Raw genomic sequence first — 23803 nt, 5'->3', positions numbered from 1 at the left:
CAAACTGACATCGATCCTGACCAATGAGCACGCAGACCAGTCCACGATCTAGCCAATGATAAAGGAGAAGTCAGTGGTGGGCGGGTCCTAAACAGCGTAGCAACGTTGCATCAGTCACTGCCTTGGATCTATATTATCTTATTATCGGGTCACTGCCCGGCGGTTTAGAGGCTCTACAATAACGTAACCGCTCGTCAACTTGGAAAAAATGTCTCTTAAAATGACTGCTTCCTACATTGATACCTCAAATTAATACCTAAGATTTTTATAAGAGATCTTCTACCGAGAGTGTTTTTCAAACTTACTATAAGTGATCTGTTCTTTTCCTCTGTATCTACCTGCGTTGCACCAATGAAATTTCCACATGTGGGACAATAAAGGATTATCTTACTCTTACTTACTTACTCTTAATTTTGTGTTTGGCTTGTGGCTTGGCACCAAAAAGAGTTTTTCTCATTAAGAAATATATATTTTATCCCCAACTATAGTTTTCAAACCATACAAACACACAATTTAAGAGGGTATAATTTGGGACACTAATGAACTAGGAATTTGCACGTAAGCTGTTTGTGTTTGGTTGTTGTTATTGTTTATTCGTTAGACTTTATTCTTTGGACTTTATTATTGTGTTCTTCTTCTTTGGTGTTTTATGGAAGTTTGTTGTTGTTGTTGTTGTTTTATGGCGGTTGGTATCCAAGTGAAGTGTTACATTGCCGCCAGACTTTGTTGTTGTTGTTGTTGTTGTTTTATGGCAGTTGGCATCCGAGTGTTGCATTACTGCCAGACTTTATTCCTTAGACTGTTGTTGTTGTTGTTGTTGTTGTTGTTGTTGTTGTTGTTGTTGTTTTATGGCGGTTGGCATCCAATTGTTGCATTACCACCAGACTTTATTCCTCAGACTTTTCGTAGTCCTCAGACTGTCGTAGTCCGTAAAAGTACTCCTTCCATTGCTTTGGTGTTACAAAGCCCATGAGGTCATGATATGTCTTTTTGACTAGAATAGTTGTTGTTGTTGTTGTTGTTGTTGTTGTTGTTGTTGTTTTATGGCGGTTGGCATCCAAGTGTTGCATTACCGCCAGACTTTATTCCTCAGACTTTGTCGTAGTCCTCAGACTCTGTCGTCGTAGTCCTCAGACTCTGTCGTAGTCCGTAAAAGTACTCCTTCCATTGCTTTGGTGTTACAAAGCCCATGAGGTCATGATATGTCTTTGTGACCGGCTTTATTCCAGGTAGACTCTTCTTCATCTTCCTCTCCTTCTTTGACGTTCGGTGCTTCCACCGTACAGCTTTATTCTTCAGGCTTCATTCTATAGGCTTTAATATGTCCACTGATGTCGCCGCTTGGTAGCCGTGCGTCTACGAGACTGGGCGAGGACAGGAGACCACCCCCACCCCCATCTCGTCACTCTGATCACTCTGACTCCCCACAAGCAGACCCCCATCACTCCGACTCCCATTTAGCGCCTTTAGCCTGTTTTCTATATCTGCCCAATCAAGCTCCTTTGTTCCAAGGAATCTCCCTGCAGCTTTAGCAATGATCCTGATCCTTTCAGTTCTGCTTTGAGTCTGAGCAGCACAGTTTACAACATCCACCATAAAGAGTACAAAATCCTCTCTATCCACAACCAGGGTATTCTCATTAATTCTGGAACCTGCACACTTGGGACCTCCACTCTTGAAACCTTCACACTTCTTGGGAGCCACGCTGGCCTCTCTCATTTCGCCCTGGCTGGGAGCAGCGCTGGCTCCTCTCTCTGTATTTACTCTAAACTCGTTACTTGAAACTTTCTTGACTGCATCTGCATAGGATATACCTTGAGAGACCTTTATTTTCTGCACCTCAGCAGCTCTTTTGCTAAACCTGCATCCCCCGTAGGCAGAGCTATGTTCTTCCCCACAGTTACAGCACTTCAGTTTTGCACCCACGTCACACTTCCCATACTCATGATCTCCTGCACATTTACCACACCTTTGCCTCCCTCTACAGACCGCTGCAATATGCCCAAAGCGCTGGCACTTAAAGCAACGCAGGGGCGGCGGAACATATGGCCTGACGCTATAGCACATGTACCCAATGAACACCTTACTAGGCAGGCACCTCCCTTCAAGTGTTACCATTACCGACAAGCTGTCACATCTTACCCCAAACCGGGTCACCTTCAAACGCCTAGCGTCCACCACAGTAACTCCCGTCAAATTCTCCTTAACTTCATCCACAGACGTCGCCGTAGGGACACCTATGATAACTCCTCTGACCGTGTTTCTTTCAGCATTAGACACAAGAATGTCCTTTCCACCCAGACGTTCAGTTCCAATCGCCTTCCGTTGCTGAGCCGCGTCCTTGCACACGACCAGCAGCGAGCCATCTCTAAGGACACTCGCACTCTTGATCACTCCCACAGCTACAGTTAGGCTCTTTGACAATGCCACTGAATTCCACTCCTTAAAGGATGCACTATCCTGTGCAAGCTTTATGATCACCTTACAGTCTCTGCTCTCACCCCGGACATCAATAGCTTCAGCCTCATCCTGCTGCTCATTCCCAGAACCCTCGGACGAGCTAAGGGACTTTTTACGTTTCCGGGCACGTGCAGGCAGAAAAGGCTGCTCCTCCACGCCGTCCAGAACGTCTTCCATCCCCGATCCACTCTCCTCCGCCATCTCCCGTCTCTCCAGACCGGGTGTTGAGCAAGGTCTCCTCACAGTTTTGTCTTCCAGTGCTTTGACAAAGCCCAAGAAGTCATGAGATGCAGACTCTGTCGTAGTCCGTCATTGTTGCATTACCGCCAGACTTTATTCCTAGTCCTCAGACTCTCCCCCCCCATTTAAAAAAAAAAAAAAAAAAAAAAAAAAAAAAAAAAAAACAACCGGCTTTATTCCAGGGAGACTCTTCTTCATCTTCCTCCCCTTCTTTGACGTTCGGTGCTTCCACCGTACAGCTTTATTCTTTAGGCTTCATTCTATAGGCTTTAATATTTCCACTGATGTCGCTGCTTGGTAGCCGTGCGTCCACGAGACTGGACGAGGACAGGAGACCACCCCCACCCCCATCTCGTCACTCTGATCACCCCGACTCCCCAAAAGCAGACCCCCATCACTCCGACCCCCACTCAGCGCCCCCAGTCTGCCCTCCACATCTGCCCAATCAAGCTCCTTTGCTCCAAGGAATCTCCCCGCAGCTCCAGCAATGATCCTGATCCTTTCAGCTCTGCTTTGAGTCTGAGCAGCACAGTTCACAACATCCACCATAAAGAGCACAAAATCCTCTCTATCCACAACCAGGGCACTCCCATCAATTCTGGAACCTGCACACCTGGGACCTCCACCCTTGAAACCTTCACACCCCCTGGGAGCACTGCTGGCCCCTCTCATCTCGCCCTGGCTGGGAGCAGCGCCGGCTCCCCTCTCCGCATCCACTCCAAACTCGTTACTTGAAACCTTCCTGACTGCATCTGCACAGGATATACCCTGAAAGACCCCCATTTTATGCACCTCAGCAGCTCCCTCGCCAAACCTGCATCCCCCGCAGGCAGAGCCATGCTCCTCCCCACAGCCACAGCACCTCAGTTTTGCTCCCACGTCACACTTCCCATACTCGTGATCTCCTGCACATTTACCACATCTTTGCCTCCCTCTACAGACCGCTGCAATATGCCCAAAGCGCTGGCACTTAAAGCAACGCAGGGGCGGTGGAACATATGGCCTAACGTCATGGCACATGAACCCAATGAACACCTTACTAGGCAGGCACCTCCCTTCAAGTGTTACCATTACCGACAAGCTGTCACATCTTACCCCAGACCGGGTCACCTTCAACCACCTAGCGTCCACCACCGTAGCTCCCGTCAAATTCTCCTTAACTTCATCCACAGACGTCGCCGTAGGGACACCTACGATAACTCCTCTGACCGTGTTTCTTTCAGCATCAGACACAAGAATGTCCTTTCCATCGCCTTCCGTTGCTGAGCCGCGTCCTTGCACACGACCAGCAGCGAGCCATCTCTAAGGACACTCGCACTCTTGATCACTCCCACAGCTACAGTTCTCTTACAGGCTCTTTGACAATGCCACTGAATTCCACTCCTTAAAGGATGCACTATCCTGTGCAAGCTTTATGATCACCTTACAGTCTCTGCTCTCACTCCGGATATCAATAGCTTCAGCCTCATCCTGCTGCTCATTCCCAGAACCCTCGGACGAGCTAAGGGACTTTTTACGTTTCCGGGCACGTGCAGCCAGAAAAGGCTGCTCCTCCACGCCGTCCAGAACGTCTTCGACCACCGATCCATTCTCCTCCGGCATCTCCCGTCTCTCCAGACCGGAGACTAGCTCTTCTTCTTCTTCTTCTTTGGTGTTTTATCGTAGTCCTGTCGCATTACCGCCAGACTTTTTCATGTGTTACACTGGATTGTAGGATCCATAGTGTTGCATTACCACCAGACTTGATTCTTAAGACTTTATTCTTTCAACTTTATTCTTTAGACTTCGTTCTTTAGACTTTATTGTTGCGTTGCTTTTAATGGCGGTACAACTTCAAAGTGGTTGAAATTGCCTTTCACACAACTGAGGAATAAAGTCTGGCGGTAATGCAACACTTGGATGCCAACCGCCATAAAACAACAACAACAACAACACAACGCCCTGAACTAAACCTGGACTAAACCTGAACTAAACCTTGACTAAACCTGGACTAAACCTGAACTAAACCTGGACTAAACCTGAACTAAACCTGAACTAAACCTGGACTAAACCTGAACTAAACCTTGACTAAACCTGGACTAAACCTGAACTAAACCTGAACTAAACCTGGACTAAACCTGAACTAAACCTGAACTAAACCTGGACTAAACCTGGACTAAACCTGAACTAAACCTGGACTTACCTGAACTAAACCTTGACTAAACCTGGACTAAACCTGAACTAAACCTGAACTAAACTTGAACTAAACCTGGATTAAACCTGGACTAAACCTGAACTAAACCTGAACTAAACCTGAACTAAACCAGGACTAACCCTGGACTAGACTTGAACTAAACCTGGACTAAACCTGAACTAAACCTAAACTAAACCTGGACTTAACCTGAACTAAACCTGAACTAAACCTGAACTAAACCTGAACTAAACCTGAACTAAACCTGAACTAAACGGGACGTCTCCCTTCGACTGCATGGGCAGGTGCTCGAACAGGTCAGGGAGGTGAGGTTCTTGGGGGTCACCTTTGACGAGAGGCTTAGTTGGCGTCGGCACATTGATGAGGTCAGTGGTAAATGCAAAAGGGTGAATAACTTGCTTCGTTGTCTATCCGGCCAGGACTGGGGGGCCAGCAGAAGGTCGCTCCTGGGTATTTATCGGGCCGTCATGAGGGCGGCTATTGATTATGGCTGTATAGCCTACATGTCTGCGGCTGAGACTAACTTAAAGAAGCTTGATGTGGAGCAAGCCCAGGCCTTGCGCATCTGCTGTAGGGCTTTTAGGACCTCCCCTGTCTCGGCGCTGCAGGTTGAGTTGGGGGAATTGCCGTTACGGCTCCGGAGGCTAGAACTTCTGTTGGCTTACTGGGTGAATGTGCAAGGTCATACGAGCTCTCACCCGGTGAGGGACTTTCTCAGGGTTGATGGGGGGCAGAGTGAGGCTGGCGGTATGATTTTCAGCCAGGTAGGAAATGCGAAGGCGCGGCTTGCGGGGGTTGGTGATCTGCGTGTGAGCCCGTCGGTGGCTTTGTCTGCTATAGCTCCGTGGAAGTTTGTCCCGGCTCCTGTTGATGTTAGCTTGCATGGCAAGCTTAGAGGAGTCGCTGGGAGGGCACCGCAGTTTGCCGTTCAAGCGCTCATCGATAAGCACTCAGGTGATGTGTTTATTTATACCGACGGGTCTAGGGATCCTGAGAGTGGGCGTACTGGCGCCGCTTATTTTGTGCCTGACCTGGGGCTAGCGGTCAAGAAGAGGTTGACAGATCGCCTTTCTGTTTTCACGTCGGAACTTATAGCGATACGGTTGGCGTTGGAATGGGCGGAATCTGCTTTGCAGTGTTGCGGCATTGTGGTGGCCTCTGACAGCCTTTCTGCATTGCAAAGCATTAAATCTGGGAAATCGGATTGCAGACAGGATGTGTTGAATGGCATCTTCTGTCTGATGCTCTCCCTGTCCAGGAAGGATGTGAGGGTTTCCTTCATTTGGGTCCCTGCGCATGTGGGGGTGGATGGTAACGAAATGGCTGATGCACTGGCTAAACGTTCCCTTCGGCGGCCATCAATTGATGTGGCGGTTGAGTTAAGCAAATCTGAAATCAAGCCTGTTATCAAGAGTCATGTGGTCGGCCTTTGGCAGGAATTTTGGAGCCACTGTGTTACTGGACGGCATCTCTATCACATACAGGGTAGTGTGGGTCCTTGCGGGTCTATGGGCAGGAACGCGTGGGAGGAAAGGGCCTTCGCCCGCATGAGGATTGGCCATACTGGACTCAATTGGTCACTGAGTAGGATAGGCAAACATCCGACCGGTCTGTGTGGTCACTGTCGGGTGCCAGAGACTGTCGAGCATGTGCTGATTTGCTGTGAGGCTTATGATAGGGAAAGGGCCGGGTTGGCCTTGTGGTTTCGGAATAATGGGCGGGAGTTCAATCTGCGGAACGTTCTGGCGATCCAGTCACAGGGTTTGTGTCAGGCTGTGGTTGCTTACTTATGTAGCACAGGGCTGGGTAAACGTTTATAGAGGTGGGGGGTGTTGGAGACTGAGCCGAGGATGAGGAGCAAGAGGATGTTCTAACGCGCTTGGACTTCATGGGCCTAGAAACGCCAAAGTGATGGAAGAAGGACTTCTAAAGGATAAAACGACAAAGACGTCCCATGACCTCATGGGCTTTGTAAAACAACAAAGACGTCCCATGATCTCATGGGCTTTGTACTTCCAAAGCACCGAACGTCAAAGAGGGCGAGGAAGGTGAAGAAGAGTCTCCCTGGAATAAAGCCGGTTGGTCTCTGACACAACAACTATTCTAGTCACAAAAACACATCATGACCTCATGGGCTTTGTAACGCCAAAGCGATGGGAGGAGTACTTTTACGGACTACGACAGAGTCTGAGGACTACGAAACGTCTGAGGAATAAAGTCTGGCGGTAATGCAACACTCGGATGCCAACCGCCATAAAACAACAACAACAACAACAACAACAACAACAACAACAACAACAACAACAACAACAACAACAACAACAACAACAACGCAATAGTCAACGAAGGAGAGGAAGATGAAGAAGAGTCTCCCTGGAATAAAGCCGGTCGGTCTCTGAAACAACAACTATTCTAGTCACAAAGACATATCATGACCTCATGGGCTTTGTAACACCAAAGCAATGGAAGGAGTTCTTTTACGGACTACGACAGTCTGAGGACTACGAAAAGTCTGAGGAATAAAGTCTGGCGGTAATGCAACAATTGGATGCCAACCGCCATACAACAACAACAACAACAACAACAACAACAACACAACGCAATAGTCAACTGGTCCCATGACGGCGCTCAACCCCATGCATCCGCTTAATCATCCCCCAAACATCCCCGAGACGCGTTTCTCTCCCAATTTTGGAACAATACCGCCTCCAATAGGCACTCTTGGCCGTTCTTACAGTTTTCCGCACAACAGCGCGGGCCCTCTTGTAGTCAATGAGGGCACCCTCAGTGTGGGTAACCCTTAGCCGGCGAAACGCCGCATTTCTCGCCCTAACAGCATAACCACATGCTTCATTCCACCACGGCACCCGCTTCCTATGTCCACTACCACCACTCTTAGGAATTGTGCCTACCGCTGACTGCGTGACGAGCGAGACAATTGCACTATTGAGATCATCCACCTGAGTCAATCCTCCTTCCTGCAGAACCCTAGAACCATCATCAGCTTTCCTCAGGAAAGCCCCCCAGTTCGCCCTTGCCAACTGCCACCGCTGGATCCTCGTCCCCCTGACCACACAGCTCCCAAAGGCAATCTCGGTGCGGACTAGATAGTGATCGCTACCAAAAGAAAGATTACCAAGAACCTCCCAACTACAAACACCAGCTAACTCCTTGGACGCAAGCGTAAGATCTATTGCACTTTCCGTACCGGTCCCCATATCATAGCGGGTCCCACTCCCATCATTCAGACAAACCAACTCCCTTTGATTGATAAAACCCTCTACCACTACCGCCCCACAAAGCGCTATGCATATTAAAATCCCCACACCACACAGCCTTTCCCCGAACATCCTTACCGATACTATGTAAGGACTCTAACGTTAACTCACCACACGGATTATAAAGGTTAACCACAGTAACAGCTTCACCACCCAGCCAGACCCTCACCGCCAGGGCCTCCGGCGCTTTACTCACACTGACAACAACGTAATTTAGGTCATCTCGGACAAACACAGCCACACCTCCGCCTCTACCCTGCTCCCTATCATTCCTAACACACACATACCCTTGTATCCCAAAACCCCACCTAGGTTGTAACCAAGTCTCCTGCACGCACATAACGTGAGGCTTGTCCAACAAGGTAGAGACAAAATGCTTAAATTCCTGGCCATTAGCACGAAGACTACGCGCATTCCATTGCAAGACAACCACCGCCATTATGAGCCCCCGGAACCTGACGGCGCATCAGGAGCCCCCCCACTCCCACTGCCAGAATGGGGCAGGGTGCCTTCCCGCAGCGCATCCTCTATCTCCGTCCACTCGGGACCCCCAGCTCCAAAGTACTTCCCTGCAGCCTTAGCGATGATCCTAGTCTTTTCGGATCTCTTCTTGGTTTGACCAGTACAGTTAATCACTTCCACCATAAAGAGGAAGAAATCTTTCCTCTTCACAACCAGTACATCCTCCGCACCCACAGGGCCTCCGCCCGTGGAAGCCACACTCACAGGGATCCCAGTGGGGACCTCCCCCTGGCCGTGGGCAATGCTGCCCCCTCCCCTGTCGCCTAGGTCACCAGCAGCACTGGCAGTCCGCACTGCATCCACCTTCACCTGACTACCAGACACCTTCTTGACCGCATCCGCGTAGAATATGCCTTGAGAGGCTCTAACTTTTTGCACCTCAGCAGCCCTCTTGCTGAACACGCATCCCCCGTAGGCAGAGCTATGCTCTCCCCCACAGTTACAGCACTTGAGTTTTGCTCCTTCGTCACACTTCCCATACTCGTGGTCTCCTGCACATTTACCACACCTCTGCTTCCCTCTACAGACCGCTGCAATATGCCCAAAGCGCTGGCACTTGAAGCAACGCAGGGGCGGCGGAACATATGGGCGTACGCCATAGCGCATGTACCCAACGCACACCACACGAGGCAGGATCCCACCTTCAAATCTAATCATTATCGACAGGCTGTCACACCTTACCCCATCCCGGGTCACCTTCAACCGCCTAGCATCCACCACCTTAGCTCCAGTCAAATTCTCCTTTATGTCATCCACAGGTGTCGTCGTAGGGACGCCTACGATAACTCCCCTGACCGTGCCTCTTACAGCATCAGACACAAGAATGTCCTTCCCCCCCAGACACTTAGCTTCAATCGCCTTCCTTTGCTGAGCCACGTCCTTGCACACGACCAGCAGCGAGCCATCCCTAAGGACACTCGCATGCTTGACCACTCCCACAGCTACAGTCAGGCTCCTTGTCAACGCCATCGGATCCCACCCCTTAAAGGACGCATTATCCTGCGCGAGCTTTATGAACACCTTACACTCTGAACTCACATCCCCGATATCTGCAACCCCCCCGCCCTGCTCCTCACTGAGAGAGCCCTCCTTAGACAAGCAAGAAGACGCCCTACGCTGCACAGGATCAGTGGCTCCAGAGGAGTCCACCCCACTGTTCATATCGTCACCGACCAGGTCACGCCTCCTCTTCCTCTTCCCCGTCATACGGACCGAGGCGTTCCTCTATGTTGCCGTAATATCCAAACAACGCTCAATAATCCACCGTCAGCGTGTATCTTCTGTCGTTGATGCCTGCTGGTGTTTGGCATCCAAGCTCTTCTTCTTCTTCTTCTTCTGTGTCTTCTTCTTCTGCTACAAATAACCCCTAATACAGAATGGTGTTGAAGCAGTCAGCGACGTTGACAAAGCTGAACTGTTGGCCAGCACCTTTGTGTCGGTGCACAGCTCTGACAATCTCTCACCTGCGGAAAGGCACTACAGGGAGAGTACTTTGGCCCAGAATTCTGAGCTGATTGGGCACCAGCCTTCGACTCAAGATGACCTTGACCTTCCGTTGAGTTTGTTTGAGCTAAGGAGAGCACTTTCTAAGGCGAAACAGACAGCCCCGGGTAAAGATGAGGTGTGCTATGACATGCTCTCTCATTTGACTGATGCCACGCTTGGGCTAGTCCTGGGTCTTTTCAACCGTGTTTGGGATTCAGGTTGTGTCCCAACTGCGTGGAAACAGTCTACGGTGGTGCCGGTTCTGAAGCCGGGTAGGCCAGCGTCTGACCCTTCAAGTTATAGGCCGATTGCCTTGACGTCGCAGCTCGGGAAAACGATGGAGCGCATGGTTACCGAGCGGTTGGATTACTTCTTGGAGAGTCAGGGTTTGCTTCCCGCGCACCAGAGTGGTTTCCGTAGGGGCAGGAACACCATGGATTCCGTGTTGTGTTTGGAATCTGATATCCAGCTGGCCAGGGCTCAGAAAGAAAAGGTTATTGCGGTGCTCTTTGATGTGGAGAAGGCGTACGATATGGTTTGGAAGGATGGGCTCCTCATTAAGCTGCGGAAGTGTGGTGTGAAGGGTAAACTGTTTAACTGGGTCCGGAGCTTTCTGTCTGGCCGGCGTATCCAAACCAGAGTGGGCGCTGCTTACTCTGGGGTCTATGGGGTGGAGAATGGGATCCCGCAGGGGAGTGTGTGTAGCCCTATCTTGTTCAATGTTATGATTAAGGACATCTTTGACGACGTGGATGGGTCTGTTGGGAGGAGCCTTTATGCTGATGATGGCGCTCTATGGGTGAGAGGGAGGAATCTCCGGTTTTACGAGGCGAAACTGCAAAGGGCAATACAGCAGGTGGAGCAGTGGACCCTGAAGTGGGGGTTTAAACTGTCCGTACGGAAGTCTCAAGTGATCTGTTTCTTCAATGGGCATAGGGACGTCTCCCTTCGACTGCATGGGCAGGTGCTCGAACAGGTCAGGGAGGTGAGGTTCTTGGGGGTCACCTTTGACGAGAGGCTTAGTTGGCGTCAGCACATTGATGAGGTCAGTGGTAAATGCAAAAGGGTGAATAACTTGCTTCGTTGTCTATCCGGCCAGGACTGGGGGGCCAGCAGAAGGTCGCTCCTGGGTATTTATCGGGCCGTCATGAGGGCGGCTATTGATTATGGCTGTATAGCCTACATGTCTGCGGCTGAGACTAACTTAAAGAAGCTTGATGTGGAGCAAGCCCAGGCCTTGCGCATCTGCTGTAGGGCTTTTAGGACCTCCCCTGTCTCGGCGCTGCAGGTTGAGTTGGGGGAATTGCCGTTACAGCTCCGGAGGCTAGAACTTCTGTTGGCTTACTGGGTGAATGTGCAAGGTCATACGAGCTCTCACCCGGTGAGGGACTTTCTCAGGGTTGATGGGGGGCAGAATGAGGCTGGCGGTATGGTTTTTAGCCAGGTAGGAAATGCTAAGGCGCGGCTTGCGGGGGTTGGTGATCTGCGTGTGAGCCCGTCGGTGGCTTTGTCTGCTATAGCTCCGTGGAAGTTTGTCCCGGCTCCTGTTGATGTTAGCTTGCATGGCAAGCTTAGAGGAGTCGCTGGGAGGGCACCGCAGTTTGCCGTTCAACCGCTCATCGATAAGCACTCAGGTGATGTGTTTATTTATATCGACGGGTCTAGGGATCCTGAGAGTGGGCGTACTGGCGCCGCTTATTTTGTGCCTGACCTGGGGCTGGCGGTCAAGAAGAGGTTGACAGATCGCCTTTCTGTTTTCATGTCGGAACTCATAGCGATACGGTTGGCATTGGAATGGGCGGAATCTGCTTTGCAGTGTTGCGGCATTGTGGTGGCCTCTGACAGCCTTTCTGCATTGCAAAGCATTAAATCTGGGAAATCGGATTGCAGACAGGATGTGTTGAATGGCATCTTCTGTCTGATGCTCTCCCTGTCCAGGAAGGATGTGAGGGTTTCCTTCATTTGGGTCCCTGCGCATGTGGGGGTGGATGGTAACGAAATGGCTGATACACTGGCTAAACGTTCCCTTAGGCGGCCATCAATTGATGTGGCGGTTGAGTTAAGCAAATCTGAAATCAAGCCTGTTATCAAGAGTCATGTGGTCGGCCTCTGGCAGGAATTTTGGAGCCACTGTGTTACTGGACGGCATCTCTATCACATACAGGGTAGTGTGGGTCCTTGCGGGTCTATGGGCAGGAACGCGTGGGAGGAAAGGGCCTTCGCCCGCATGAGGATTGGCCATACTGGACTCAATTGGTCACTGAGTAGGATAGGCAAACATCCGACCGGTCTGTGTGGTCACTGTCGGGTGCCAGAGACTGTCGAGCATGTGCTGATTTGCTGTGAGGCTTATGATAGAGAAAGGGCCGGGTTGGCCTTGTGGTTTCGGAATAATGGGCGGGAGTTCAATCTGCGGAACGTTCTGGCGATCCAGTCACAGGGTTTGTGTCAGGCTGTGGTTGCTTACTTATGTAGCACAGGGCTGGGTAAACGTTTATAGAGGTGGGGGGTGTTGGAGACTGAGCCAAGGATGAGGAGCAAGAGGATGTTCTGGCGCGCTTTGACTTCATGGGCCTGGAAACGCCAAAGTGATGGAAGAAGGACTTCTAAAGGATAAAACGACAGAAAAAGTCTGAGGAATAAAGTCTGGCGGTAATGCAACAATTGGATGCCAACCGCCATAAAACAACAACAACAACAACAAAGACGTCCCATGACCTCATGGGCTTTGTAAAACAACAAAGACGTCCCATGACCTCATGGGCTTTGTGCTTCCAAAGCGCCGAGCGTCGGAGAGGGAGAGGAGGATGAAGAGGAGTCTCCCTGGAATAAGGCCGGTTGGTCTCTGAAACAACAACGAAACGTCTGAGGAATAAAGTCTGGCGGTAATGCAACACTCGGATGCCAACCGCCATAAAACAACAACAACAACAACAACAACTATTCTAGTCACAAAGACATATCATGACCTCATGGGCTTTGTAACACCAAAAGCAATGGAAGGAGTACTTTTACGGACTACGACAGTCTGAGGACTACGAAAAGTCTGAGGAATAAAGTCTGGCGGTAATGCAACACTCGGATGCCAACCGCCATAAAACAACAACAACAACAACAACAACTGGCAAGTTAATAAAGACAAACATGAGCATCAAAGGTCAGGTATTTGACCACAGAAAAAGGTAGGAGGAAAAACTAAAATAGGGAAAAAAAGAAACATAAGGTAGTTTCAGAGTGTTCCATGCTTAAGCCTGACTGAAAAAGGAAATCATCGCCTAATAAATGCGCCAGTTGGTTGATCCCGTTTGGATTTCACGAGCTTTCAACTCGTGACGTCAGAGCAAGTCGGCGTAAAGCATGGATATAAGTGTAAAGCAGAACCTACCCAGGGTGCACTGTGTCAGATCAACGTTCACAACTGATCTGCCCCATCACCAAAAGATGCCGTTGCATGTGACTTTACTTTTTGAGTTAACTATAATCAACTTGTAACCTTTTCATTTGTTGTTGTTGTTGTTGTTGCTGTTGTTTTATGGCGGTTGGCATCCAATTGTTGCATTACCGCCAGACTTTATTCCTCAGACTTTTCGTTGTTGTTGTTGTTGTTGTTGTTGTTGTTGTTGTTGTTGTTGTTGTTTTATGGCGGTTGGCATCCAATTGTTGTTGTTGTTGTTGTTTTATGGTGGTTGGCATCCGAGTGTTGCATGGCATCCAATTGTTGCATTACCGCCAGACTTTATTCCTCAGACTTTTCGTAGTCCTCAGACTCTGTCGTAGTCGGGGGTGAGGGGGTAATAAAATCTAAAGAATAAAGTCTAAAGAATAAAGTCTTAAAGAATAAAGTCTAAGGAATACAGTCTGAAGTCTAAGCGATCTAAAGGAAGTCTAAAGAAAGAATAAAGTCTGGCGATAATGTAAATACCAGCCGCCATAAAACACCAAAGAAGAAGAAGAACATGTTTAGTAAATCTGATTACGAAAAGTCTGAGGAATAAAGTTTGGCGGTAATGCAACAATTGGATGCCAACCGCCATAAAACAACAACAACAACAACAACAACAACAACAACAACAACAGCAAGTAACGTAACTAGTTACTGTCCAACACTGATTCAGATCAAAAATCTCATTTGCTGGATAGTGCTGGTGCTCTTGCATTCCACCTTTTGGTTGTATTGAATTAAAACCTTTAACATTCTAGGTCTGATTGGTAAATATGGAAAATATGTAATGTTTTTCAATGCCTTGCTAACAAACAATACAATATTTTCTGCAATTTAATGAAATCTCACTGACTCAAGAGTTGCCCAAAAGTGGAGTGAGATATTTTCCACGGCTGAATTAGAATGAAGGTTTGTTATTCAAAAAGGAGACAAGGGGCCGCGCCTTTCACCGCCCCTTAGATTTGACAGAATCTCAAATCAAGCACAGCCGGACGGTGTGTACATTAATGAGCAGCGGCTTTTGAATATAGTTTTGGCTTCATCTCTTGTGGTACTTCACTAATGGATATTCTCTGTATTACCATGAAACTGGCCCATTACTGTAATTTTGATACAGATTTTAATAGGACCGAGCCTGCTGTCTGTCAGTACCACTCCAAGAAAAGGCACTGTATGTCTTCACACTTTTCTGCTCTCCGTGCTGCTGGACTGGAATGTAGACTGCGGGGTTGTGTATGCTGCTGTCTATATTTAAAGTCTGGGGTTGAGCTCAAAGACACCAGCTGCACAGGCATTTCCACCTCAGTCAGATGGATGTTTAGTGGCATCACTTTAGTCTCAACAGGTGCACTGTCTGGCCACTCAAATCTGCTTTTTGATCATTAAAACGAGGCAATTAAAAATAAAGTCAGGTTTTGACTACAAAACTAACATAGCAAAATGTATTTCATAAAATCACGACCAAGCACAATTTATTAAAGTATATGATCCACAGTCAAAACCACTAAATCAGTGCTTGATAGAATTTTTAAAATGTATAAAACTTACAGTCCCGTCTACAGATTTCAACTTGCCTCTGCCTCTTGTTCTTCACATTCTGACAAAGCTTACACCCAAGTCAATTTAGCCCTCTGCCTTGTTCTAACTCTCACACTGCCGCTGAATGTGTGCTGAGGCGTGACAACACTCATTCGCTCGGTCTTCTTTGACAAAAACCTCCTGAGATTTATTAAAAATACCCAAGCACACAAGATGCCGTTTGTGACATAAAGCAAAAAGTGGATTCGGGTGAAGCATTCACAACAATTTGTAGCTTGCAGTGACTGGTGCCTGCTGTGAAAGTGGGATTGAGGAAACTGAAGAGGGGGAGCTGTAGCTTTGTGGAGGAGGAGATGCATATTTAATATCAGAGACAGACAGAAAATCATTCCCAGGAGCTCGTTTTGGGCTCCGACAGCAGGAGGGAGTACAGTGACTGACAGAAGCTGAACACACAGGTAAAGAAGCCACGACGCTGTGTAAAAAAAAATCAAGTTTAATGTCACTAAAATGTAAGATAAGATAAGATAAGATATTCCTTTATTGTCCCACATGGGGAAATTTCATTGATGCAACGCAGGTAGTTTCAATAGAAGATCTCTTATAGACCATGTCAAACTTTGCGTTTTCCTTTGGATGTCCGCCGGGATAACGTGACGATCTCCGGCTAAGACGACGATACTCCGCAGTTTCATGAGTTCTTCCTTTGTGTAAACACGCACCGGTGCCGGCCGGGGGGGCGCGGGGGGTAATAAAATGATTTCCCCAAGAGCAATACAAACTCAAACTAGAACAACTTTACAATTGAAAGCCCCAAGACAAATATGTAGAAGATTGAGTTTTTGATATTTGATGTAAAAACACACGGACACAATCAATAAACCTTTTTTTTATTTATTTTTTTAATAACATGAGAAGTTAGACATATTTCTGACATCTGTTGTTAAATAAATAATTGTGGTTGATTTATTTTAACCCTAGGTTTTTATAAAATAGGCTACTTAGACTATATTTTTACAAAATACAAAGCAGTTTTATTGTCTTGCTCTGTGAAGATGCCTGCAAACAAGTCTCATGTAAACTTTGTTGGGACTGCGTATTTCATACTGCTGCACACAATATTAGTCAAAACATATGTCCAGGGATATAAGGACATTAGCATAGACATAGCATCTCTCAGTGTGTGAGATTGAACCAGACAGTGGCCCTGCGGTGCCCTGTCCCTCCTCTGTCCGCTCCCTCTGGCAGTATGGGCAAGATGGACACCTGTCTGCTCTCATTTCTCTCAAGCTGTGGACTGGAGAGAGAGGAGATACATCCATGTGAGACAGAGGCCCTGGGGAGCAGACTAGATCTGGGCATGGAGCAGCTGCTAAATGGGGATCCACACAGGAGCAGAACCTTAATGGACGAGCGCAGTGTTTGTGGCAACAGCATCAGTTTCTCTGGTCTCTTCGCTGTCATGTACCTACTGTTGTTACTCTCCCTCAGAAAATCATATTAGTCAGGCTAAAAGCATAGTCTCAGAGGAGGGCTGTCACCAAAGGTCAGTTTACGGAATTCATCAAGACTCGAACAATTTTAGAGTGGCATTTGGAGGAAACAAAACAAGCCATTATATCCGTTAAGGAGGATGTGCACTCACCACTCTTAAATATGTAGTAGGTTTGTTTGGTGCAACATACCGTATTGTACGGTAAAATATTAATGACATTACACAGTTTATTATTCAGTTTGAGCGTGAAGTATTGTATACATGTACAAATCTGTCAGCAATGAAAACAGTGCCAGCAAGAGTCATCTTTCGTCCCTCGAGGCAACTGTTGTTGTGATTTTGGTCTTTACAAAAATAAATTCAGTTGAATTGAAAATATTTTTTTCATGAATAGCATTTATTCTAACATTTAAAAAAAAAAGTGGAGCCACATTATGAATTGGCATGGAGCTAGCATCATTTGTAAAGAGGACAACAAACATCTCAGCTGGATTAAGAAGACAATTGAAATATGGAAATGTGTCTATGAATGTAAAGCATGGCGAGAGGGCCTTTTTACTCTCACACACACACGGTCCAGAAGCAGTCGGACTGCAGATGACGCTGTTGTCCTGCTTCTTCCTGTAGGAAGACCAACACTTGTGTAAATCAGAGTTGACACTGTCAGATATGAGAACACTCACTGGTCTGAATAAAGAATCTCTAAGAATGCACTTCTACTGTAGTTGAACAACTTTAATCCATATTTATTCATAAATCTTACACCAGTGTCATCCTCTATCATTAAAGTCTTTGGACACAGGGACCGCCAGCTGGTCTTAGATTTGCACTTGAGCCTCACTACTGTTCTAGTTTATGTATTTGTTGCTCACAGGGACTTGATTTAATGCTTCCATAATGTCCACAGATGTGAATGTAGACTTTTGAGATATCCAGGATTAAAGACACAATTCTCAGGTGTCCTGAGCAAAGTGTCAAGGAGTGATGTGTAAAATGTGTGACTGAGAAATGAAGCATGATATTTTACACCATTTGATAAGAGTGAGAAAGTAAAGTAAGAGTGAGACAATGACAATGAGAGGAGAATAGCAGAGGGATGTAGATCAACTGATGATGTCTGCGTGTGCAGATTCAGGCAAAATTGTTGCTTCCACCCTCATTGTAATAACATGGCTATTTTGGCAAGGGTTCGTGGAAGCTATCCATTGAGCTTTTCTATATGAAAATGTTGACTGCTCTTGTGGTAATGTTGGAAACTAGTCCATATCTTTACATTATATTGCCATTAGGAACCAGTTCCAGCCAAAAAAGTCAGTCAGATATTTAACAAGCATTAACATCTTGTCATGAAAAGTAGACATTTAAACCAAAATGTGGTTGTTTATTATTGCGAGATAAGGCCATTTTGATTCATTCACCTTCAACAATTTGAATATGGTGACAATTTAGATTCACCCAAGATATATTATATTAGAGGGACAGTGGCCTACTGCTGCCTCATGGCTGGGCTACATAACCACAGTTATTTTGGGCACAGTGTTTGACCCATTGGCTGCTGTTCTGGGAATCACAGATGACAAACATGCCAAAGCTGCCAGTGCCACAAGTATTTATAGTATTTCATTGTAATTCAATAAAGTATTTTGGTGTGTGTCTGGATGGGGTTGAAACAAAGTGTAATTTGAGGAGGATTTAGTGTCACAAACCAATGGACTGCTGCTGGTGCTCAGTGAGGGCTGGGTCAGTTCACTTGGTTAGGATTTAGTTTTGGTGTCCCCTTCCGAAATACTAACATTACAGGCATTGGTGACATTATTCACATACCATGCACGGCAAAACTGTCCCACAACTTCAGTGTACAGTGGGAACATTTACATGGTCATGGTCAACTGCTTAATAACTCAAAAACATCTGGTTGTGTTTACATGCACAAGATATAATTAAAAAAAAAACTGGTGACATATGTCAGTTGATTAGTAGATTTTAGAGTATTTTGAAGATAAAATATAAAAAATAATGATAATGCATTGAAAAATAATGGTCAATCTTTAATATTTTCTCTTTCGTGTTTGCCACATTATTTTGACATTTCCCCCCCTCAATGAACATAATAATAAGAAAATCAATCAATAATCTGAAACTCCGGGCAATCAGATAATGATCAGATTTTTGGTGTCCATGTGATCAAATAAATGTGATCCTTGGAGTTCCATCTGATTGTGGCTAACACCCAGTAATATGATTTCCACCAATTTTGCTCTCCTCAGCGTTACTATTTGAGCTCTATTCAATTTACCTTTTTGGTTTTGTAGTGCTTTTTCTCCAGGATTTAGTTGTTGTTGTTAAACGTTGTTGTTTATGATCAAGTTGTTACATGGTACAGGTAAGTTGGGAAAGTAAACTAGATACCAAGAAATTTGGCCGCACCAATTTTCCAGTGTAATGTCCCTTGTATCTTGTGATGAGTAATAAATGCCTTAATGTATTTTAATGTACGCTTCCCGCTTAAACACACATGAGACAGAACTTCTGCTCCCTCATAGATCACAGTCCCAACCAACTTGGGCATCAACTGATTTGGAGCATGAATATTCACAAGACTGAATACTTGTTTACAGGAAGCAGTGAAATGGATTTTATTACCTGTAAAAATAAAGAAAAGCCCTGTACAATCTTCTGCGTTTACAGCCTTGGAGCAGTGGGGAAACGTGTGGGCACAAACCTCATGGTCTGGGAGTACAGGAGGTCTGCCCCGTACAGGATGAGGTTGACGAAGGAGAATACGGCCACCACTAGCTTACTATCCCACGGGCACTTCCCCCGGGGACAGTGGTATGGCCTCTCCGGGGACCCGTATTTAGATTCAAAACAGAAAACAGGCCAAACCACCGACGCACTCAGGTACAACAACACCTCCAGGAGCGTGCAGACCACCACAAAGCGCTCGAAGGGCATGCACAACACAGCTCTAGTCCTGCCACATACTGTCACTAAGACCACTACAGCTGTGAGAGCAAAGCAGAAAGAATACACCGCCACACAGTAGATGGTGGCTTCATATTTGGAATATTCGCTTTTGTTGGCCAGAGCTCCAAAAATAATGCACGCCACAAAACCCTGGACCACTTTGAGAAGGCCAGAGACTGTAGCCATGTACCCCACCACGGCTTGTCCCGGCTTGGCTCGGCATAGGGCCACCTCCGCCCCGTAGGACACAGTACACAGGATTGAACACACTGTGACTGCGATACGAAAGTCTCGGATGTGGCAGCCTTCATACGGGCACTCAGAACGGACAAAGAAGAGCGGGTAAACCACAGATGCTGTTACATACCTGCAAAAAGGAAAACATCAGACTTTTAACCTGATAATGACAAGTATTTTAAATATGGTCAAACTTTTTCTATATTTGGGTGAGTGTGTGCCATAGTTTCTTTACATTTATTATTGAGTTTTAATTATTAGGCAATTGTGAAATGTATCACTAAAGTGCAGAAACAACTTTTTCATACACCTTAAACGTTTACCAGTTCCACAAGTTTGCGTTTGGTTGAGAAATTTCACCATGAACTAGAAAAGGGTTCTCAAACGTTTTACACCAAGTACTACACAAAAAAAGAGAAAACTTTGGCTGTATCAATGGTACCAGATCTAAATCAGGGCTAAAATGGGGCTAAACCAGGTCTTAATCAGGAATACACCATTGAGACAGTAGTTTTAACTAAGACATGACTCATGGAAGAGCAAAAATGTGGAAAAAAATTATTAAAAATGACACAAGAACTGAAGAGGTGTCCACGTACCACCTAAAGGACCCTGCGTACTGCCAGCGTTACTGTGCATTTACCACAGTTTGAGAATCCTGAACTAGAACAAGCCCATCTCTAACTTTATCCTTTTAAGATTGGACCTTGGATTGTAACTCTTTTGACAAGGATCAGTCTCAGAACAAAATGCCATTGACTTTCTGTGTTTCTCTGTTAGTCTTTTCAGTTAAACCTCACATCAAGCCCTCATCTTCAAACTTACATGAGTGTAGCGAAGGCCGCACATGTCACTGTGAAGTTATCCCAGGAGATGGGCAAACAACTGTAGAGACGAGTCGCATCCAGGAAGAAAATAACTATTGTCATGGAGAAACAGAAGCACCAGGCAGCCATACAAAACTCCCCGTGCGACCCGCTGTACCCTGCTCCATGTGCGATCAGGGCAATCACAGCACAGCCCAGAGCCAGCTGACACACGCGGGCAGCACCCAAAGGAGAGCACAGCGCCCTTTTGTTGAGGTATGGGCCAGTCTGGGGATCCATAACTGGGACAGAGGGGTAAAAAATAAACCAGCAAGGACTGCGGGGACTTCACAAGGCCCAGAAATTGTTTTATAAATCCGAATGTTGTTCAGGTTTTGGGTCAAATCCAAGTGAGTTTCTTGTTCATTTAGGCACCAGTGGAATTCAGACCTAAATCAACTCCTCATTTATTCTAACAACATGTTCAGCTCTTCAATTGTTCACAGTCCCCCTACTTTCTTTAGCTGCTGCTGCTTTTTGTAGTCATCCTGAGTGGTCAGCTGCTTTGACCCAATTGTGCCAGTTTTCTTTCTTCTTCTCTCAACCTTTCATAGCGATGCCCCACTTTTGATTTCATGTGGTACACTCACCTGTTCAAAAAAAATAAAAAGAACTTGCTCATAATCCATGTATCCAGAACTATGTCAAATCCCACTAGGAAGTCCAGCGCTGCTGTAGTTTGAAGCAAATATAAAGTACGTCCACTGTACTATCTGCGTACAAGACTGAAATAGGAAATTATCTCACATGAAACCGAGAGGTCAACATCAGAACCAACAGTTGGGACATCCAGGCATATTGTAACTGTCCTCTGGTGACACACTTGCACCCCTCCACTGTTTTACCTCCCTCCTCTGTATGGGACAAGCTTTGGTGGGGGGCAACCGATTAGTCAGTCAGAATGAGTTATTTAGGGTAGGGCCAATGACAGATGTACCTCAGCTGAGCATGTGGTTGGGCGTGGGGTCGCAGCATGTAAACAGACCCTGGGAAAAGTGTGAGGGGAATGAACCCATCATTTATAAATATAGACAGAACTTGATACTATAATAATAAAATTACTCAAGCATGTTAATTTGGCTGATCTCAAATCATTTATACAAACATACACATTATGTTTTAAGGCCAGATGCCCTCTCTGACTGTTTATGAAGTTTTAGGTCACGCTAATCTCTTCATCATTAGTTTACTCAAAGCTGTATTTAGATTGATTCATACTTTTTTGAGTAATCCTGTATTGTCCTGCAACTGAGGCTTGAGTGCTCAGGAAATTCCTGTTTTCACCTACACCCTATCCCTGCCCTCATCTCTTAACTTACAGTAGTTGCAATTATCTGAAAAATTCAAACACCGAGTTATACATGTAGGTGTCTAAAATGTCATGTAACCACTTTTCAAATATAAAAAGACACGGATGAAAATCTGCTGCGTGCAACAGTGAAATGTCCCTGTTACGAGGCTTATCAGTTCTGACATTTAGAACAGGAAGTACATTTTTGTTATTAAGCCATTTTAGATCAATGTTGTGGTTTACAGTGCACAAAAGGTAATATTATGATCTACTTATGTTATAGTCAGATCTGAAAAGTAACCAATTACAAATACTCATGTTACAGCAATTAGAGATATTAGAGTAGATTTGATAGTTTTATAAATGTGTACTTGTACTTGCAATTGAGTATAATTTTAGCCATGTAATTAGATGTATTTAAAATCACTATGAGTACTGAGCACCGTACAAGTTCCAATTGCCCCAATGTACAGCTGTCTCCCCTCTGCTACTCTCTAAACATGTAAACAGTAAACATCCAAAACATCACCTCAGCACCTGCTCTGATTGGCCACGTTGCAATGAATATGCAGATTGCCATACATAAGTTTTGTACAAAAGGCTGATCTACAATTATAGTGCTATAGCGTCAGGCCATATGTTCCGCCGCCCCTGCGTTGCTTTAAGTGCCAGCGCTTTGGGCATATTGCAGCGGTCTGTAGAGGGAAGCAAAGATGTGGTAAATGTGCAGGAGACCACGAGTATGGGAAGTGTGACGTGGGTGCAAAACTGAAGTGCTGTAACTGTGGGGAAGAACATAGCTCTGCCTTCGGGGGATGCAGGTTTAGCAAAAGAGCTGCTGAGGTGCAGAAAATAAAGGTCTCTCAAGGTATATCCTATGCAGATGCAGTCAAGAAAGTTTCAAGTAACGAGTTTAGAGTAAATACAGAGAGAGGAGCCAGCGCTGCTCCCAGCCAGGGCGAAATGAGAAAGGCCAGCGTGGCTCCCAAGAAGTGTGAAGGTTTCAAGAGTGGAGGTCCCAAGTGTGCAGGTTCCAGAATTAATGAGAATACCCTGGTTGTGGATAGAGAGGATTTTGTACTCTTTATGGTGGATGTTGTAAACTGTGCTGCTCAGACTCAAAGCGGAACTGAAAGGATCAGGATCATTGCTAAAGCTGCAGGGAGATTCCTTGGAACAAAGGAGCTTGATTGGGCAGATATAGAAAACAGGCTAAAGGCGCTAAATGGGAGTCGGAGTGATGGGGGTCTGCTTTTGGGGAGTCAGAGTGATCAGAGTGACGAGATGGGGGTGGGGGTGGTCTCCTGTCCTCGCCCAGTCTCGTAGACGCACGGCTACCAAGCAGCGACATCAGTGGAAATATTAAAGCCTATAGAATGAAGCCTAAAGAATAAAGCTGTACGGTGGAAGCACCGAACGTCAAAGAAGGAGAGGAAGATGAAGAAGAGTCTCCCTGGAATAAAGCCGGTTGGTCTCTGAAACAACAACAACTATTCTAGTCACAAAGACATATCATGACCTCATGGGCTTTGTAACACCAAAGCAATGGAAGGAGTACTTTTACGGACTACGACAGTCTGAGGACTACGACAAAGTCTGAGGAATAAAGTCTGGCGGTAATGCAACACTTGGATGCCAACCGCCATAAAACAACAACAACAACAACAACAACAACATATATGAAACCATGTCACAAAGTAACTAGTACTCTGAGTAGTTTTATTCTTGTGTACTTTTTTAATTTTATTTCAGTACAGATTTGGTCCCAGTACTTGTACTTGTAATTGAGT

At 46.2% G+C, this 23803-nt stretch overlaps 1 protein-coding gene across 1 annotated transcript; it reads right to left on the bottom strand.

The window, feature by feature from the left end:
• Positions 1 to 18706: 18706 nt before the first annotated feature.
• On the bottom strand, positions 18707 to 21573 carry LOC140377528 (myeloid-associated differentiation marker-like protein 2). The gene is made up of 2 exons (XM_072462968.1): positions 20682 to 21573; positions 18707 to 19986 (listed from the first exon to the last, which is right to left on the bottom strand). The coding sequence occupies exons 1-2, from the start codon at positions 20960 to 20962 to the stop codon at positions 19335 to 19337; spliced, it is 933 nt and encodes a 310-aa protein (XP_072319069.1). The 5' UTR covers positions 20963 to 21573; the 3' UTR covers positions 18707 to 19334.
• Between the last annotated feature and the right edge of the window lie 2230 nt (positions 21574 to 23803).

Source organism: Eucyclogobius newberryi, unplaced genomic scaffold, assembly GCF_026437365.1.
Source record: "Eucyclogobius newberryi isolate DKJ021-1_F unplaced genomic scaffold, fEucNew1.0.hap1 SCAF_4, whole genome shotgun sequence".
NCBI lineage: Eukaryota > Metazoa > Chordata > Actinopteri > Gobiiformes > Gobiidae > Eucyclogobius > Eucyclogobius newberryi.
The sequence above is the reverse complement of the archived record's forward strand: the minus strand, read 5'-3'. Positions and strand labels throughout refer to the sequence as shown.

Coding starts and splice junctions, on each gene's coding strand:
- LOC140377528 (XM_072462968.1), bottom strand. CDS start 20,962: ATGGATCCCCAGACTGGCCCATACCTCAACAAAAGGGCGCTGTGCTCT. Junction 19,987..20,681: donor GCGGCCTTCGCTACACTCAT/GTAAGTTTGAAG, acceptor TCCTTTTTGCAG/GTATGTAACAGCATCTGTGG.